The sequence below is a fragment of the Notolepis coatsorum genome (genome assembly GCF_963971535.1).
Source record: "Notolepis coatsorum genome assembly, chromosome: 14".
Taxonomy (NCBI): domain Eukaryota; kingdom Metazoa; phylum Chordata; class Actinopteri; order Aulopiformes; family Paralepididae; genus Notolepis; species Notolepis coatsorum.
This window is the reverse complement of record NC_140178.1, coordinates 35,083,996-35,104,635: the sequence shown is the minus strand read 5'-3', so window position 1 is coordinate 35,104,635 and position 20,640 is coordinate 35,083,996. Positions and strand designations below refer to the sequence as shown.

The following is a 20,640-nucleotide window of genomic DNA, read 5'->3' as shown; positions in this document are numbered from 1 at the left end:
CTACTAAGCTACACCTCCTCCTGCTCACTACTAAGCTACACCTCCTGCTCACTACTAAGCTACACATCCTGCTCACTACTAAGCTACACCTCATCCTGCTCACTACTAAGCTACACCTCCTGCTCACTACTAAGCTACACCTCCTGCTCACTACTAAGCTACACCTCCTGCTCACTACTAAACTACACCTCCTGCTCACCACTAAGCTACACCTCCTCCTGCTCACTACTAAGCTACACCTCCTCCTGCTCACCACTAAGCTACACCTCCTCCTGCTCACTACTAAGCTACACCTCCTCCTGCTCACCATTAAGCTACACCTCCTCCTTCTCACTACTAAGCTACACCTCCTCCTGCTCACCACTAAGCTACACCTCCTCCTTCTCACTACTAAGCTACACATCCTGCTCACCACTAAGCTACACCTCCTCCTTCTCACTACTAAGCTACACCTCCTCCTTCTCACCACTAAGCTACACCTCCTCCTTCTCACTACTAAGCTACACCTCCTCCTGCTCACTACTAAGCTACACCTCCTCCTGCTCACTACTAAGCTACACCTCCTTCTCACTACTAAGCTACACCTCCTCCTGCTCACCACTAAGCTACACCTCCTCCTGCTCACTACTAAGCTACACATCCTGCTCACTACTAAGCTACACCTCCTCCTTCTCACTACTAAGCTACACCTCCTCCTTCTCACTACTAAGCTACACCTCCTCCTGCTCACTAAGCTACGCCTCCTCCTGCTCACTACTAACTAAGCTACACCTCATCCTGCTCACTACTAAGCTACACCTCCTGCTCACTACTAAGCTACACCTCCTCCTGCTCACTACTAAGCTACACCTCCTGCTCACTACTAAGCTACACCTCCTCCTGCTCACTACTAAGCTACACCTCCTGCTCACTACTAAGCTACACCTCCTCCTGCTCACTACTAAGCTACACCTCCTGCTCACTACTAAGCTACACCTCCTCCTGCTCACTACTAAGCTACACCTCCTCCTGCTCACTACTAAGCTACACCTCCTGCTCACTACTAAGCTACACCTCCTCCTGCTCACTACTAAGCTACACCTCCTGCTCACTACTAAGCTACACCTCCTCCTGCTCACTACTAAGCTACACCTCCTGCTCACTACTAAGCTACACCTCCTCCTGCTCACTACTAAGCTACACCTCCTCCTGCTCACTACTAAGCTACACCTCCTGCTCACTACTAAGCTACACCTCCTCCTGCTCACTACTAAGCTACACCTCCTCCTGCTCACTACTAAGCTACACCTCCTCCTGCTCACTACTAAGCTACACCTCCTCCTGCTCACTACTAAGCTACACCTCCTCCTGCTCACTACTAAGCTACACCTCCTCCTGCTCACTACTAAGCTACACCTCCTGTTCACTACTAAGCTACACCTCCTCCTGCTCACTACTAAGCTACACCTCCTCCTGCTCACTACTAAGCTACACCTCCTCCTGTTCACTACTAAGCTACACCTCCTCCTGCTCACTACTAAGCTACACCTCCTCCTGCTCACTACTAAGCTACACCTCCTGCTCACTACTAAGCTACACCTCCTCCTGCTCACTACTAAGCTACACCTCCTCCTGCTCACTACTAAGCTACACATCCTGCTCACTACTAAGCTACACCTCCTCCTGCTCACTACTAAGCTACACCTCCTCCTGCTCACTACTAAGCTACACCTCCTGCTCACCTACACCTCCTGCTCACTACTAAGCTACACCTCCTGCTCACTACTAAGCTACACCTCCTGCTCACCTACACCTCCTGCTCACTACTAAGCTACACCTCCTTCTCACTACTAAGCTACACCTCCTCCTGCTCACTACTAAGCTACACCTCCTCCTGCTCACTACTAAGCTACACCTCCTCCTGCTCACTACTAAGCTACACCTCCTGCTCACCTACACCTCCTGCTCACCACTAAGCTACACCTCCTGCTCACCACTAAGCTACACCTCCTGCTCACTACTAAGCTACACCTCCTCCTGCTCACTACTAAGCTACACCTCCTCCTGCTCACTACTAAGCTACACCTCCTCCTGCTCACTACTAAGCTACACCTCCTCCTGCTCACTACTAAGCTACACCTCCTCCTGCTCACTACTAAGCTACACCTCCTGCTCACCTACACCTCCTGCTCACTACTAAGCTACACCTCCTGCTCACCACTAAGCTACACCTCCTGCTCACTACTAAGCTACACCTCCTCCTGCTCACTACTAAGCTACACCTCCTCCTGCTCACTACTAAGCTACACCTCCTCCTGCTCACTACTAAGCTACACCTCCTCCTGCTCACTACTAAGCTACACCTCCTGCTCACTACTAAGCTACACCTCCTCCTGCTCACTACTAAGCTACACCTCCTCCTGCTCACTACTAAGCTACACCTCCTCCTGTTCACTACTAAGCTACACCTCCTCCTGCTCACTACTAAGCTACACCTCCTCCTGCTCACTACTAAGCTACACCTCCTGCTCACTACTAAGCTACACCTCCTGCTCACTACTAAGCTACACCTCCTCCTGCTCACTACTAAGCTACACCTCCTCCTGCTCACTACTAAGCTACACCTCCTCCTGCTCACTACTAAGCTACACCTCCTCCTGCTCACTACTAAGCTACACCTCCTCCTGCTCACTACTAACTAAGCTACACCTCCTGCTCACTACTAAGCTACACCTCCTGCTCACTACTAAGCTACACCTCCTCCTGCTCACTACTAAGCTACACCTCCTCCTTCTCACTACTAAGCTACACCTCCTCCTGCTCACTACTAAGCTACACCTCCTCCTGCTCACTACTAAGCTACACCTCCTCCTGCTCACTACTAACTAAGCTACACCTCCTGCTCACTACTAAGCTACACCTCCTGCTCACTACTAAGCTACACCTCCTCCTGCTCACTACTAAGCTACACCTCCTCCTTCTCACTACTAAGCTACACCTCCTCCTGCTCACTACTAAGCTACACCTCCTCCTTCTCACTACTAAGCTACACCTCCTCCTGCTCACTACTAAGCTACACCTCCTCCTGCTCACTACTAAGCTACACCTCCTCCTGCTCACTACTAAGCTACACCTCCTCCTGCTCACTACTAAGCTACACCTCCTCCTGCTCACTACTAAGCTACACCTCCTGTTCACTACTAAGCTACACCTCCTCCTGCTCACTACTAAGCTACACCTCCTCCTGCTCACTACTAAGCTACACCTCCTCCTGTTCACTACTAAGCTACACCTCCTCCTGCTCACTACTAAGCTACACCTCCTCCTGCTCACTACTAAGCTACACCTCCTGCTCACTACTAAGCTACACCTCCTCCTGCTCACTACTAAGCTACACCTCCTCCTGCTCACTACTAAGCTACACATCCTGCTCACTACTAAGCTACACCTCCTCCTGCTCACTACTAAGCTACACCTCCTCCTGCTCACTACTAAGCTACACCTCCTGCTCACCTACACCTCCTGCTCACTACTAAGCTACACCTCCTGCTCACTACTAAGCTACACCTCCTGCTCACCTACACCTCCTGCTCACTACTAAGCTACACCTCCTTCTCACTACTAAGCTACACCTCCTCCTGCTCACTACTAAGCTACACCTCCTCCTGCTCACTACTAAGCTACACCTCCTCCTGCTCACTACTAAGCTACACCTCCTGCTCACCTACACCTCCTGCTCACTACTAAGCTACACCTCCTGCTCACCACTAAGCTACACCTCCTGCTCACTACTAAGCTACACCTCCTCCTGCTCACTACTAAGCTACACCTCCTCCTGCTCACTACTAAGCTACACCTCCTCCTGCTCACTACTAAGCTACACCTCCTCCTGCTCACTACTAAGCTACACCTCCTCCTGCTCACTACTAAGCTACACCTCCTGCTCACCTACACCTCCTGCTCACTACTAAGCTACACCTCCTGCTCACCACTAAGCTACACCTCCTGCTCACTACTAAGCTACACCTCCTCCTGCTCACTACTAAGCTACACCTCCTCCTGCTCACTACTAAGCTACACCTCCTCCTGCTCACTACTAAGCTACACCTCCTCCTGCTCACTACTAAGCTACACCTCCTGCTCACTACTAAGCTACACCTCCTCCTGCTCACTACTAAGCTACACCTCCTCCTGCTCACTACTAAGCTACACCTCCTCCTGTTCACTACTAAGCTACACCTCCTCCTGCTCACTACTAAGCTACACCTCCTCCTGCTCACTACTAAGCTACACCTCCTGCTCACTACTAAGCTACACCTCCTGCTCACTACTAAGCTACACCTCCTCCTGCTCACTACTAAGCTACACCTCCTCCTGCTCACTACTAAGCTACACCTCCTCCTGCTCACTACTAAGCTACACCTCCTCCTGCTCACTACTAAGCTACACCTCCTCCTGCTCACTACTAACTAAGCTACACCTCCTGCTCACTACTAAGCTACACCTCCTGCTCACTACTAAGCTACACCTCCTCCTGCTCACTACTAAGCTACACCTCCTCCTTCTCACTACTAAGCTACACCTCCTCCTGCTCACTACTAAGCTACACCTCCTCCTGCTCACTACTAAGCTACACCTCCTCCTGCTCACTACTAACTAAGCTACACCTCCTGCTCACTACTAAGCTACACCTCCTGCTCACTACTAAGCTACACCTCCTCCTGCTCACTACTAAGCTACACCTCCTCCTTCTCACTACTAAGCTACACCTCCTCCTACTCGATTCCAGTAGCCATTTCAAGCCAGCTTTTTAACGGGGCTCCTTCCAGAGCGCCAGTCGAGTGTGTATTTGCCTGAGAGACAGAGTGCTGGCTACCTGAAGGTTGGGATACATCTGTTCATCTCTGCTCAAGGCAAATATATGTTCTGTGCAGACAAACTGTGTTTTATGATGTGACTTAGAATCTCCCTCTCCTCGTTGCAGCTGAGTGGCGTCTGTTCTGCGTGCGGGGCGAGCTCCCAGAGGAGGCCTCTCTGTTGGAAGTGGGTTGCCGCTGCGCTGGCCTGCGCTCCAGGGGCTCCGTCGTCCTGTTCAACGCCCAACAGGGGGCGCTCTACCTGTGGCACGGCTGTAAAGCCCACGCCGGGTCCAGGGAGGTCAGCAGGAGGACGGTGGAGCGTCTCACTCAGATGTAAGTCCCCCTGATGTGATGTGTTGTATTTTTATGCAGTAAACGGCGGATGTTTTCAATATTGGATACAATGTGAACGTTGTAGTATCGATGCGTTACGTTGAGACTAGGGATGTCCGATATTATCGGCCTACCGATATTATCGGCCGATATCGGCATTAAAATGTGATATCGGAAAATATCGGTATCGTTTTTTTTTTTTTTTTTTTTTTACATTTCTATAACCTTTATTTACCCAGGCAAGCAAGTAAGAACAAATTCTGATTTTATTTATTGTCAAAAGTATGCATAATGTTGTGTTAATTCCACAACAAGAGATATGTAATGTTAATTACCTGAAATTATTCCATTTTTGGGGGGGGGGGGGGGGGGGGAACCCTGCATATATCGGTATCGGAAATTAAGAGTTGGACAATATCGGTATCGGTAAAAAAGCCAATATCGAGCATCCCTAGTTGGTTGAGACTGTTTCATGATGTAACAAGTGTGTGTCTGTACTATATTAGGTGTCCACTGGAGCTGGGCCTCAGCAGTAGCAGTCTTGTGAAGGTGCAGGAGGTAGATGAGGGCTCAGAGCCAGGGGAATTCTGGGATGCCTTGGGACAGATGGACAGGAAGGCATACGACTGTATGCTACAAGGTACACAACGTAACAACACAGTGCCCGTATGCATACGCTACACGCAACCCCTAGTAATACTGCACAATCTCTTTTAGGCACAAAATAAACGTTAATTCGACAGAATAAACCTCAGAGGTTTGGATTATTTGAAGTGAGGACAATTGTGTGGAATAATAAGCGCATCATTTAGTGGTTGAGTCTACACAGTCCTCCTCGTTTGACACAATCACACGACATGGACCTTGTAGACTCAACCACTAAATGGCTTATTCCACATGAGAGTCGATGCAGCCCTCGTTTCAAAGGATTGAAATCGTATTAATGATTGAATCTTAATCTAATTCCACAGTCCTATGACGTGGTTAATATAGTTTAAAACGGTTTGTCTTCTCTATCAGATCCTGGGAAGTATAACTTCACACCACGTCTCTTCCACCTGAGTGCTCGTTCCGGAACCTTCCAGGGCGAGGAACTGCAGAGCCCCACCCGCTTGCCCGGCATTGTCATGGCGATGCCCTTTGTCCAGGAGAGCCTGTACTCCGTACCACAGCCGGGTGAGCATATAGAGTCAATGGACCTATCTCAAACCCGCCCTCTTTTCTTGATTCTCCAACCATAAAACTACTAACCTTCATACCTTGAGTGTCTTCTACTATGATGCACTTTGCTACTAAGGAATCTACCTTGCCTATACTACTACCAGTACCCACTATGCTAATATGTCTATACTACTATGCACTCAAGATTGTAGCACTCAGGTTTGACACTGTTTGACGAACAATATTGATTGATTGATTGATTGATTGAAAAGTTTATTAACAGATTGCAGAATGGGTACAGTACAGTACAGCTCAGTACATACAATTGTTAACGGGATGCAGACCAGAGAAAGACTTTCGTCTTGTTTACATCAGGGTCCCCCATTTTCAATTCATCATATTGAAATCACTGACCCTTTGCTGCCAGAGTTGTACTCTTCCTGCTGACTTGTTGTACAGCACTTAAGTTGCTTTAGATAAAAGCGTCAGCTAGTGTAAATGTTTTTGATTGATTGATTGAAGTTTATTTCAAATATGCAACAACAACAAACAAACAACAAATACAGATATAGCCTTAACCTCTTAGGCCCGAGCCCTATTTTCTGAAAATCCGCCTAAGATAAGATTGCTCCACTTCTACAAGGTCCCTTTGCATGTTCTTGGTATCTAGGGACATCTATGGATCTCATGGAATGTATTCCCAGTATCAGTAATATTGTGTCTATTACTAGGCTTGCTTAAATTGTGATGAAACAAAGGAGAATATGAATTATGAATTTTCTTTGCATCTTTGACAGTGAATAGCACCATGCTAAAAATGACCAGACATGAAAAGCTGCCACTGAGCTCGTTCAGTACCTTCTTGAGATCAGGTGTAAAAAGAAATCTAAGGAAATGAATAAAGGAAAGATGATTAAACAGAAGGTTTTGTAGATACAGTACTGAATTCTGCCAGCCGGACCCATGCAATTTGAGATATTATTATAGAATATAGAATATGAGGCTTATAAATTACCTTATTATAGCCTACTCGCACATCCATGGATCGGTCCAAATCTCCTCTTTCAAATGGCAGAGTTTAATTTGGATTTAGTATCACCAGGTGTGCATCGAGAATGAAGAATGAAATCTACTGTATGTACAGTTCGATTCTTAGAATGGATATGGCTCCGCCATTTTGGATCGGATTTCAACACAGATGGTTGCTAAATGTTCATAGAAGGTAGACACACTAACTGCACTTCAATCTATGCCAATAACATTCAGTTTTGTGGTATAGAATCCTGAGAAATAAGAGAAATAAAAAAAATGCATACACAAGTAATTTGCTTGCAGGAAGCTAGAATTCGCTGGGTAGTGTAGTTTTTTGAAATGTCAACGCTCATTGAGAGCTCTGGATGCCCTGTGCTCATATGACTGCAAATCATCATCATTCGGCGACGGCCGCTAATTCAAAATGGCGGATTTCCGCGGAAATATTATTGATTGATTGATTGATTGATTGAACATTTTATTAACAGATTGCAGAATGGGTACAATACAGTACGGCTCAATACACACAATTGTTACGGGGATGCAGACCAGAGAAAGACTGTCGTCTTGTTTACATCAAGGTCCCCCATTGTCATTATCTCATTTTAAAAACTAAAATCTCACTAATAACACTTTAACTTTATTAGTATTGCTGAAAATATACACTATGGCTGCTGTTGTGACATGGTTAGGATGTTTACTCTTGGATACATTTGAAAAAGAAATGCAACATTATGTCATACAGTCTAGACAGATTGATTTATGACATGATGTTATTTTGTGACCTGTAGTGGACCCGCCATTCAAATATATAAATGTGTAAAAAAAAAAAACACACAAAAGTCTAACTCAATTTTGTCATTACATATTTGAAAAGGGATGGGAAGAAGTATACACTTATATATAATCCCACCCTTTTTACTAAAATCTTACTTTACTCATGTATAACTACCTGCTCTCTTTATGGTCAGACTTATACAATTTCTATCTTATTATTATTTGCCAAAACTGTAGGTTACCTTGTATAGTTCCTCTAGCCATTCTATATACATACATACATACATACATACATACATACATACATACATACATACATACATGCATACCAGTGGAGGCTGCTGACCAAATTTTTAGGTGAAGCACAAATTATTATATTATATTATATATTAAATAATATTTTTAAAACATCCCCCACTGTGTGTCAGTGGTCAGTGGACACAGATGAAAACATATTAACATTAGGTGACAGCGGACCTGACCAGATGAAAACATATTAGGTGACAGCGCACCTGACCAGATGAAATCATATTAGGTGACAGCGCACCTGACCAGATGAAATCATATTAGGTGACAGCGCACCTGACCAGATCAAAACATATTAGGTGACAGCGCACCTGATCAGATCAAAACATTTTAGGTGACAGCGCACCTGACCAGATCAAAACTAGAGTTGTTCCGATACCGATACCAGTATCGGAAATGTCGCCGATACTGCCTAAAATGCTGGTATCGGTATCGGCGAGTACCCTCTAATGTTGCGCTCCGATACCATATGACGTAATTTATCAACAACACTGCGGACGTTGGGCTCTGTAGATATACCCTACTCGCTGAGTGAGCATTATAAAACAAACGTGTGCTTAATCGACCGTGAATTAAAGTGTCAATTGCCATTTGTCATTTTAACAGCAGAGCAGATACTTTCTTAAAATGCCATCGTCCCGACAGTGCTGTTGACGGGGAGCTCTGATGAGTTCGCTTGGTGGCTGGTGTTATTAGCATTGAACAGCTAACCGAAAGCTAGCTTTGATGTTACCTTGGCTAAAGTTGGGGCTATTCATAATCCAGCAATAATGGCTGCAGATCTGCAAGCAAAGTACAGCAAGTTGGCAAAGGAGTATTCCAAGTTAAATCACAATGTCACCGGCAGTAACGTTACAGTCTTTCCATATACCGGTAGCTGATGCTAGCTAACCTAGCTCACGGTAACGTTGTCATTGCACAATTGCACGTCGCGTACACAATTAATGACATGTTGCGGACAGCCATATCGGCGACAATGTTTAGCTTTTAGTGCCAAATGATAAGAGTCTGAGGCGGAGTCTCAAAAGAGAATGTTGAATATTTATTGTGCAAAAATCACAACAACAGAGCCTCTGGTACTAAACGGAGCCTTCTTGTGGAAGCAAGTGCAGCAACGAATAATGTCCGTGTGGAACTAATGTGCCAACAACCTTTCCGTGGGTGAACTCATTGAGATAGTTTTCAATTACTGATACTAATACTAATCTATACAATCACCTGTTGTTGAATAAATACCATTACTTTATAGTTATTACTAAAAAACAGTATATATAAAACAGTAGCTGTATTAAAAAAAATAAAAACGTTTTATAATTTATATAATATTTTTTTTATTTTTTTATTTTTTTTAATGTATGCACTGGTATCGGATAAGTATCGGTATCGGCCGATACCCAAAGCTTAGGTATCGGAATCGGATCGGAAAGGAAAAAATGGTATCGGAACATCTCTAATCAAAACATATTAGGTGAAGGTGACAAGGAAGCCACAGACTCATACCCCCCCGACACTCAACTAACCGCCTCGGACAGTCCTTCATACCAGTGGCCATCAGGCTCCACAACAGTGGGCAGCGACTGCTGCCAGACATCGACCTAGAACTAATAGGAACCCAAGTAGGACAATAACACTACCTTATGCATACTGCACCTTATGTGGATACTGTGATACTGTGAATAATGAATAATGTATATTTCAGTTAGTTAGATAGTAAATTATATTGACCTATTTGTTTACACTGCTTGTGTTGTTTTCACTACCTGTACCCCCCCCCCCCCCTTCCCCCATGCTGCTATGATGCCTGAATTTCCCCAAGGGGATCAATAAAGGAATATCTTATCTTAAAAGGAAAGATGAAATTACCTACCTGGGTTCCATCCTATAGAGGCAAATCTTTCCTGTGACAAAATGGGATCCAATGTAATAAAACTAAGTCAACCAACGAACTAGATTCCTGTACCGGATCTCCTCTCTGGTAAACAAGAATACCTTGAAGACTCTAACAGGAGCACTCATTCAAGGGTACTACGACTATGCTTGCACCTCATGGTACCAAAGCACCTCAAAGGCACTAAAAACAAGATTACAAACATCACAAAACAAACTGGTCAGACTACTGCTTGACCTTACTCCTAAAACCCACCTCACCCCTGTCCACTTTGACAACCTAGGATGGCTTAGAGTAGACAACAGAGTACAGCAACTTGCAATGGGCCTGGTCTACAAGATACACTACACCACTAAGATATCCATGTGCATGTCGAAATACTTCCCAAAGGTCAGTGAATACCACGACCACAACACCAGAGGGAGTTCCACAAATCATGTTCAACCCAGATCAAATAATTTAAAAAGTAAAAAAAAAAAAAAAAAATTAATAAAAGAAAATAACTTAGAAATGAGATTGCATAGGTCTATGAATCGATATCGCGATTCTGTTTCGATTAATTGCCCAGCCCTACAGTGTGTACAGTAAGTTAGCTTGGTGATTATCATTGTGATGTAGGCTAAGCTGGCTAGCTACTGTTAGCATACAAGCACTGTAGCCTACTTACTTTTTCATCCACAACGTTTTTTATGATCCAGATGCATAAGTCCACTTCTTCATGTTGCTCAGTTGCTGGTTTATACTTCGGTCCTAATGTTGGCGCAAAGTTTAATTTAGCCTGACTTGACTTGTTATAGCTGTACAGCTTACTAACTACTAAACAACAACTTTCTCATAGTCTCAACTTTCACATAGTCAAAACGGGTCCAGCTGCATGTCCGGAGGATAGGTTTAGCTCGGGCCAATCTCAAGTTTCTCAAGTTTCTTTATTAGTTGTCATACAGAAGTACAGAATACTTTTATACAAAATGCTTCTTTATGTTACATTTTGTATAAAAGTATTCTGTACTTCTGTATGACAACTAATAAAGAAACTTGAGAAACTTGAGATTGGCCCGAGCTAAACCTATCCTCCGGACATGCAGCTGGACCCGTTTTGACTTTGCAATGCAGCAATCTCTGATTGGATTTGCAAGGCTGCCAATCATATTCAACCTCCGTGTATTGGATGTCAAGGGCTGTCAATCAATCAATCCTCCATTCAATGGCAAGAGTTTAACTGCACAGACCGTGCTTAGATGAAGTTAATAGCCTATTTTGATTCGCTGTTATTTATTATTTATTTAACAATGGGTCACACCTGTGAAGTTTTCTTCACGAATAATTACTGCAGGCAATACTGCAGTGCAGGCCTGCTCAGAGCTGTACATTTTGGCCATTTTTGAAAAAAAAAAAATTCACTGGCATTTTTTTACAAGGGAAAACATTTATAATAATAAAATAATAATAATAATAATAATTAAAAAAAAATATATATATATATATAGTTTTATTTTTTTATATATATATATAGGTATATGTCAATTAATAATAATTATGAATTATGAGTGAATTTGTGTTTCACGTGTTGTCATAGAGAAACCTCCACTGATACACACACACACACACACACACACACACACACACACACACACACACACACACACAGATATCAAACCCCTTCTTCAAATGTACTAAATGCTAAATGCAATCCTCTCCTGACTATATATTCTACCTTATTGTGTAACTCAGTGGTTCTCAAATTTTTTCATGTCAAGGACCCCCAAATTTATAGGTAATAGGCCATGGACCCCCGTTTCATAAGATCTTGTCCCAGTGACCCCCATCTGAGGAGATATTTGTTGTTGTTAAGACACTGTATGATTTAGCAGTAGGTGTAGAGATATCAGAGGAGAGTGACATTTAGAATAGTCAGTTTTATGCATTTTTTCACTAACCTCTAGTTAACGAATAAAAATGCCCAATTTTGCTGGGGGCCCCCGGACCTCAGGCTGTGTAAGTTACAACTCCCCTCCTTCCCTCCCTCCATCCCCCTGACCGCCCACAGCCTTGTTCCTGTTGGACAACCGCCTGGAGGTGTACCTGTGGCAGAGAGGGCAGCCTGTGGACACAGAGAGCGCCGCATGGGCCTGCTGGGGTAACGAGCGGAGGTGTGCCATGCAGACTGTGCTCCAGTACTGTAAAGGTGAGGCTCATGGGAGACTCAGAGGGACTGCCTGCTAATAATGTAATAATAATAATACATCGGATTTATATAGAGCTTTTCCAAACACTCCAGACACTTTACAAAACAAACTATACAATACAGTTTTTGTAGAGAGAAAGAAAAATAAAAAGGTGAGAGAGGAAGGAGTTCGTGGGTTGAAAGCAAGGGTAAAAAGGTGGCTTTTGAGGGCTTTTTTGAATGATGAAAGAGTGTCTGCATGACAGATATGGTTGGGAAGGGCGTTCCAGAGGTACCATACATTCTATTTAGTATTATTGTATATTTACTTCAACTCAAGTTGAGAATGTTGCTTTGCCTTCATTTAACTCTTTCAGTGCCACTCACAAGATTTCTCGTGTTTTTTATAGGTGGTTGCTAGCCACTCACGAGATTTCTCGGATTTTTTTTTTTTTGCGATCTGAAAAATTATTGCATCACCCGAGCCTACCCGAGTATAGCCGAGGGGCGCCGACGATCACTGTGGAAAAAAGCGCCCCCTGTCGTCTCCCAGATGACATAAGTGATTTTGGAATGGACTCAATGAAAATGAATGGGGGAAAAAATCCGGTACTCCACATTTTCCAGTTCACTGATCCAGCCGGGGTTACCACAGTTCATTCTGGAGCCTCAGATCCCCGCGGATCATAGAGATCTACTGTGTCGCGTTGGATCCATACACTTATCGATTTTTTCGAATGGTGATCAGGAATTGGAATATACCAGTTGGATACCATCTGATGTCAGGTAAGGACTCTGTGTTATCAGTGGTAGGATAATCGGAGTAAGTTTGATGAAGTTATAAGCTGTTTTGTGAAATGTCTTCTTTCGGTTTCACTGTAAAAGTCCGAGAGGAAATCAACGGGGCGATTATCAGTGCGCGGCCGTAATGTGCGTGCGTGCACATATAATATTGATCATCTAGCGTTTATTTGAAAACGATTCATAAAAAGGCCGACGAATATCAACGTTGTGGAATATTCCACTAAAAGACGATTTTCATAGAATGCTCCAGAATGAGCTGTTTTTTATATCAAAACGGGGGCTTTTCTAAATGCTCTGAAATGGAAACGACGCGATAAAAAAACAATCTGTCTTCACAGCACTGACTGGAAAATAGTCTTTGATAATGCGATGGCCAGATTAGACACATAGCCATAATTTAAAACATAGATTAGGCGATATTAACGTTAACATTGGCGCCGATGGTGGCATTCAAGCGGTAAAACGGAAAACCAGGCGTGGCACTGAAAGAGTTAATTGGGACCAGCTGTCCCCCATTGTAATTAGTGTCTCCCTGAGTTGTGTGTTTTTTCCTTTTTTCCTCTATTTAGTCACAGTATTGTTTTTGTCACAGCAACACCCTGAAGAAGGCCATGTAGGCCGAAACATGTTGGACTTTTAAAAGATTTTTCTAAATAATGTAAGCCACTTATTAAAGGCTTTTTAAAAACTGTAGAGCTGCCTTGGATCTCAACCTTTCTTATATAAGCGAATCCTACCCCGGATTTAATCCAAAGAGCACCTACCTGAAACAAAATAAGAACGCTGAAGCCCTCTCCATATCCTTTGTTCTGTACCATACAAGTGGTTGTGGTCGTGTTGTGTGTTTAATGATGCTGTGTGCTCGCTCGCTTTCTCTCTCTAGAGATGAACCCAAGACGCCCACCCCAGGCCTACCTCATCACTGAGGGTTCAGAACCTCTCACCTTCACTAATGTATTCCCCCACTGGGAGAAGAGCCCCAGACGCGACTCACAGGTATAGTATTGAACAGAAACACAGGTGCATGCAGTGATCAGTTTATCGAGCATATAATCAAGCGTTTGTATTCAATACCGGCCACCTCTAATAAGCCACTGGCAGTCATAGCCTGATCTTTCTTTCCCTTTGTGTTAGGGGGATGCGGGGCGGGTCAAGCTGACCTTGGTGCAGGACGCCCTGGCCCAGCTCTCCAAGACCCAGTACCCCGTGGAGGAGTTGCTACAGAGCCCCTTACCTGAAGGGGTGGACCCCCAGCGTTTGGAGGTCTACCTCTCAGACCAAGACTTCCAGGTAGACGGGACGACGACGTGTGACTGCGTCTGTCAGCCACTAGGCTGCAGCGTTTGCCTGATTTCACGTCCCAAAATTGACAGCCTCATACTGTATTCTTTGTCAACCCGTGTCCCGTCGAGACAGACTAAAGAGAGTGCTGTCAAGATGTGGATGTTTCACGTCATCTATCCAATCTTTCTTAAAGACCCCCCCCCCACGCCGTTAATCACTGTAATTATTTTTCAGACTATCTTGGAGATGAAGAGAGATGAATACAACTCCCTCCCGAGCTGCAAGCAAGTCGACCTGAAGAAAAGCAAAGGACTGTTTTGCTAAGACAATGGAAGCGAGAGAGAGAGAGAGAGAGAGAGCGAGCGGCAGAGAGGGCGGAAGTGGGGTTCCCCATCAGGCCCTCTCCCTCCACAGGGGAAGAAATGATGGGCGCCGCCGCTGCTCCGGCACGAAGGACCGCTCTAAGAAATAATCCACTTTTATTTATGTCATACGTAGCCTGAGGAGAACGTTTTTTTTTTTTTTTTGTATTTTCTATTTTTAAGAAGATGGTACTCTCTCGTCAAGTGGTGACAATTAACTGTGTACAGTGTTTTCATAGTAGCAGTTTTCAAGTTGTACGTGTGTGTCTTATTTAAGTATGGTTACATTTAGGGCCTTGATATTGTTCTCAGCCAAATGCTCTCATTGTTTCAGAGAGCCAGGACTGCCTGTTCACCCTCAGACAAGACCCCACGCTACCCCTCGTTCCCGGACTGCACCCGCTTTTCACCGGGAATGATATGAGTGTGTGGATTTCTTACTGAACAAAATATTATTATCCAAAGAAGAAGAGGGGAGAGAGGAACAAAAAAAAAAACAGACATCATAACACATTTTCCTATGAAACTTTAATTTATCTGTACAAATCGATAAAGGGAAGTGAAGAAAGTCAGATGAGGAGGAGGAGGAGGAGGGACCTCAGTAACAACCTGTGGGATAGGGATGTGGGGGGAAACTAAGGAGTGCTTACAAAAAGATAAATTCTAATAAACAATGTAAACAAGGAGAGAAAAAAAATAAAAAGAATAACCACTTTTCTTAACGTTTCATCAGCAATCAATATAGTTCCGTCAGAGCAGCCCTGCGAAAGAATTTTCACTTTACGCTGAATTTTAATTTTAATTAAAAGTATAAGGAGAAGAAAAAAAGGCACGACTGATGCATTTGCATTTCAAGAGAATCTCCTCGACAACAGCTTTGAAATGTGTTTGTTGGCGTCGACTGAGGTGACTGGTCTACCTCGAGCCCCGCCCTCTTTTCTGGATCCTTAACTCAGACACAGAACAGTTGTGATTGGAGGATTGAGAAAGGAAGGTCGTGTTAGAAATATGCCAATGATGTGTATTTTATAGTAGTGTGTACGAGCCCCTTGCATCTGGTTTTACTGTGTATGAGGGTTGGCATGGTTACATTAAAAATGTAATACAGTGATGCGGCCCAGGTTACTTTTGGATTACTTTCCCACCAAAGTGAAGCCGAATGAGCAATTTATTCTAATTCTGTTTTGTGTCATCATTATCTACAGCCCTCACCACACTGGGTTATGTTAGTTTCTTTCAACCCTCTCACACGCTAAATGGGTTCTTCAAGTGATCCAACAAGTAACCATTACCCATTCCTGTAACCATGTCAGTAACTGATTACACTTGCCAATTTGTACAGATTATGGTAATCCCGTTACATGTAATCCAACCCTGGGTGAAGTGTGGGTTGGTGTGTGTTGTTCTGTGTGGGGATGGAGATACATGCACTTGTGTAGTTGAATCTGGGCAATGCCTTATTATGGCCCTTAGGGATTCTGGATTAGATATACTTGGAGAGGCAGGTAGCCAGTAACATCCCCCCCAGTTCACACAGCACAGCACAACACAACACCCACCTACTATACCATGCGGAAACACACACAAATACACACATTCTCACTGAGAAAAAAAAGGCACATGAAGAATTCACACACGCACACACACACACACACACACACACACACACACACCACTCAATATCTCCACACATCTCTCTTCCTGAACACCCACACATACCACCCTGACTGCACACATAGTAAACCAGGCTTGTCTTGTACCCTGTCCACTGAACTGCAGTGTAAACTCCCAGCCTTTTGGGCTGGGCATGGGACTGTTATTCTCCCCAGCATGGATTAGCTGACTAAGCCTCCATGTGACTGTGCGGCCCTAACGAGGTGGGATTAAAACCAGCCGATGGGAGATGGGGCACAGGAGAAGGAATATCAAAGGTTCCAGTCAGCCACATCAACATCTTAGAACGTACAGCCCCTCGAATACCACTATTTGGACGTATAGCATCTGCTGTTATTACAAAAAGCAAATGTCCCCAAACCTTTTTTGTACAAGGGCCACATGCCTCTGATTGAGGCCGTTCGGTCTGTAACAGAAAATAATATGGGCCAGAGTGACTACCGGTATTTTTGTGGAGATGCATTTTATCCTAGGAGATTTGATTATGATTATATATCTGTTTATTATGCCTAATTCTAGATTTGTTTACTATTTTGTTACACACTGTACTTGCGTGGGTATTAGTTTTCAAGAGTGATATGTAGCCTGTTTAAGAGCATTATTACTATGATAATGACAGTAATAGGCGGCCATCATTTTCATTACTCTTGCTATTCAAGTCAGAACAGTGAGCTTACCCTATCAGTGTGAACTGTGGGCCTGGCCGGTGAGAAGTTCGATGTCAGGTTCCATTCTAGTCACAGCCAGACTCAAAGACTGACAAATGTTTACCATTGAGTCGTGATCTCATCTTGAGTTTTCAGCAGTGAAGCGGTTCGCTTGCCGATGTAAGTGCTGTCAAAAAGTGTGGACATCTTCACTGCATGCTTTTTGATGTTTGGATGAGTGTCATTTGGGAGTGCGGCATATAATTAAATGAGACTGTAATGCTTCATTCAGAACATCGCGGTTAACTCGGCCAACTCTGAGGGCTGCCTTCACAAATCCAACTCAATCTTCAGTATTCCCTGTGGCTTCCAGTGCTTCTTGGCGATGGAACGTCAAGTTGACTGTAACGTTCTGTGCGTGTGTGAAGGAGGGGGTGGGTTCTTCCAGGTAAAATAGTTCATAGCCAAGGAAATGCTTATTTTAAAAGCCCAAAAAACTAAAGATATTCTTTGATTTTCATTTTCAAAGGCAAATTCTGGCATTGCTCAGGGGGCCGCATTCGACCCATGGGCCGTAGTTTGGAGACCCCTGCTATGGTGTGTGTGTGTGTGAGGAGCATTATTCTAATTCTAAGGTACTTTAATCCAAAGTTTGATATGATCTAGTTCTGAATACCTCTGGGTTCAAATGAAGTTTGAAAAAGCTATTCTTATGCACTTTGCTATGATGAAAGGCACCGTATGAAGGGACAAACACTCTTGTGCCTTGGGCGATTGTGCCTATTCAAGAACGTTTGATGGAGTACATGCCCATATGAATATCCATGTGTTTAAGAACGTCGAAAGGATGGCAACCTGAAGATACACAGTGTAATTAACAAATATATATGCCACGCCTGCCTCTATGTGTGTTCGTATGTGTGTGTGCCTGCACGCATGCACGTTATGCGTGTGTACATGTGTGTGTGTAGGCGTGTGTTCTAGATGGCCTGTTCTCTCTGTATGTCGAATCCAGGCATGCGGCGTTCTGGTTCCGAGGCCAGGGCAGCCTCCCGCAGCACCACCATGTGGTCCTCAGCGGCGTGCAGCGATTGGTCGATCCAGTCCATGCTGCCGGACATGTGACAGGCGTTGCGGGTCACCAGCACCAGGTGGCTGACGGAGAGGAGGAGGGCGGTGGCCCTGCGGGGGGAGAGAGCACACGGGACACTGACACACTGACCTGGCCGTTTGCATCTCTCAGTGGTGGAAGAAGTACACAGTTCCTTTACTTAGGTAAAAGTAGAAATACCCAGATAAATGAGTACTCTGGTAAAAGTAGAGTATTTGCTATTGAATGTACCTAAGTATCTAAAGTAAAAGTATGTATTCTACATGATATTTGTGTATTCCAGTGTTCAAGCCTCGATCCATTGACCTCTAATAGGTTGTGTTAAAGTGGTATGTGGTCCAGTTATGCTGCAGTGATTATGTCCTCTTGACAGGCTTCAAATGAAGTGAAAGTACATAATTGTCACATGTTTTTGCCATGTTTAAAAGTAGTAAAAGTATAAAGTGACCTAAAAAGAAAATAGGTATTTTCTACTCAAGTACAAGTAGCTCAAAATTGTAACTTAAGTACAGTACTTGAGTAAAAATACTTTCCACCACTGATCCCTCTCATCAGCAACACAACACGATTAAACTGAGCACAACTTGAGTCACAATGGGAGCCTCTCGCCAGCTCCTTCCGGATGCCTCATCCGTCAGAGGAGCAGCAACTCTCTGCGTGAAGCTATGACTGTCGTTTTAAAAGAAAACTATGGGACAAGCTGATTACCTGGCGTCCAGCAGGATGGGATCCAGTGGGGGGTACATAGATCTCACCACGTCATCCACCCTACGGGACAAGGTGAATGGAAGCCGCATGTCAGTCTTGGCAGTAGTACGGCGGGTTACGGTAAGGGGGGGGGTTTAGATAAGACAAGACAAGCCTCGGTGTCACTTTACCTCGGACTGATGCGCTTGGCCACAGTGATGATGTCGTTGAGACTGGCTGGCGCTTTGACCTTTGCCCCAGAGCCCATCGTCATGGCGACCAACTTCTCTGTCAGTGTATGGCAGATCTGTAGGCGTGTGTGGACATTAGTGTGCTAATTATCATTCGGTCCTTAACCCTTTCACACTGCCACACTATGGAAGGAACTAACCGTCTGTAGTGTTGTAGTGAAAGCGTTAACCGTCTGTAGTGTGGTAGTGAAAGTGTTAACCTTCTGTAGTGTGATAGTGAAAGTGTTAACCTTCTGTAGTGTGATAGTGAAAGGTTAACCGTCTGTAGTGTGGTAGTGAAAGTGTTAACCTTCTGTAGTGTGGTAGTGAAAGTGTTAACCTTCTGTAGTGTGGTAGTGAAAAGTTAACCGTCTGTAGTGTGGTAGTGAAAGGTTAACCGTCTGTAGTATGGTAGTGAAAGCGTTAACCTTCTGTAGTGTGGTAGTGAAAGGTTAACCATCTGTTGTGTGGTAGTGAAAGGTTAACCTTCTGTAGTGTGGTAGTGAAAGGTTAACCGTCTGTAGTGTGGTAGTGAAAGCGTTAACCGTCTGTAGTATGGTAGTGAAAGCGTTAACCTTCTGTAGTATGGTAGTGAAAGGTTAACCGTCTGTAGTGTGGTAGTGAAAGCGTTAACCGTCTGTAGTGTGGTAGTGAAAGCGTTAACCGTCTGTAGTGTGGTAGTGAAAGGTTAACCTTCTGTAGTGTGGTAGTGAAAGGTTAACCGTCTGTAGTGTGGTAGTGAAAGGTTAACCGTCTGCAGTGTGATAGTGAAAGGTTAACCTTCTGTAGTGTGGTAGTGAAAGGTTAACCTTCTGTAGTGTGGTAGTGAACCATCTGTAGTGTGGTAGTGAAAGGTTAACCGTCTGTAGTGTGGTAGTGAAAGCGTTAACCGTCTGTAGTGTGGTAGTGAAAGTGTTAACCTTCTGTAGTGTGGTAGTGAAAGGTTAACCGTCTGTAGTGTGGTAGTGAAAGTGTTAACCTTCTGTAATGTGGTAGTGAAAGGTTAACCGTCTGTAGTGTGGTAGTGAAAGGTTAACCGTCTGTAGTGTGGTAGTGAAAGCGTTAACCTTCTGTAGTGTGGTAGTGAAAGGTTAACCTTCTGTAGTGTGGTAGTGAAAGCGTTAACCTTCTGTAGTGTGGTAGTGAAAGTGTTAACCTTCTGTAATGTGGTAGTGAAAGGTTAACCGTCTGTAGTGTGGTAGTGAAAGGTTAACCGTCTGTAGTGTGGTAGTGAAAGCGTTAACCTTCTGTAGTGTGGTAGTGAAAGGTTAACCTTCTGTAGTGTGGTAGTGAAAGCGTTAACCTTCTGTAGTGTGGTACAGTAGTGAAAGCGTTAATGACA

The 20,640-nt window shown here is 44.3% G+C and overlaps 2 protein-coding genes across 2 annotated transcripts in view; one reads left to right on the top strand and one right to left on the bottom strand.

Moving 5' to 3' along the window:
- Positions 1 to 15,008, top strand: part of svilc (supervillin c) — a gene marked incomplete at its 5' end in the record, with an annotated part of 49,890 nt that extends 34,882 nt beyond the window's left edge. Inside the window, 7 exons of the mRNA XM_084329074.1 lie at positions 4,964 to 5,171; positions 5,678 to 5,811; positions 6,192 to 6,347; positions 12,383 to 12,520; positions 14,187 to 14,299; positions 14,438 to 14,593; positions 14,822 to 15,008. Of these exons, the coding sequence (XP_084185200.1) occupies positions 4,964 to 5,171; positions 5,678 to 5,811; positions 6,192 to 6,347; positions 12,383 to 12,520; positions 14,187 to 14,299; positions 14,438 to 14,593; positions 14,822 to 14,911 (995 nt within the window). The 3' untranslated portion in view covers positions 14,912 to 15,008. The remainder of the gene's footprint in view (positions 1 to 4,963; positions 5,172 to 5,677; positions 5,812 to 6,191; positions 6,348 to 12,382; positions 12,521 to 14,186; positions 14,300 to 14,437; positions 14,594 to 14,821) is intronic.
- Positions 15,009 to 18,095: 3,087 nt separating this feature from the next.
- Positions 18,096 to 20,640, bottom strand: part of tmem98 (transmembrane protein 98) — a 3,888-nt gene continuing 1,343 nt past the window's right edge. The window contains exons 4-6 of the mRNA XM_084330010.1: positions 19,260 to 19,375; positions 19,090 to 19,149; positions 18,096 to 18,452 (exon numbers count right to left, since the gene is read on the bottom strand). Coding sequence (XP_084186136.1) covers positions 18,251 to 18,452; positions 19,090 to 19,149; positions 19,260 to 19,375 — 378 coding nt within the window. The 3' untranslated portion in view covers positions 18,096 to 18,250. The remainder of the gene's footprint in view (positions 18,453 to 19,089; positions 19,150 to 19,259; positions 19,376 to 20,640) is intronic.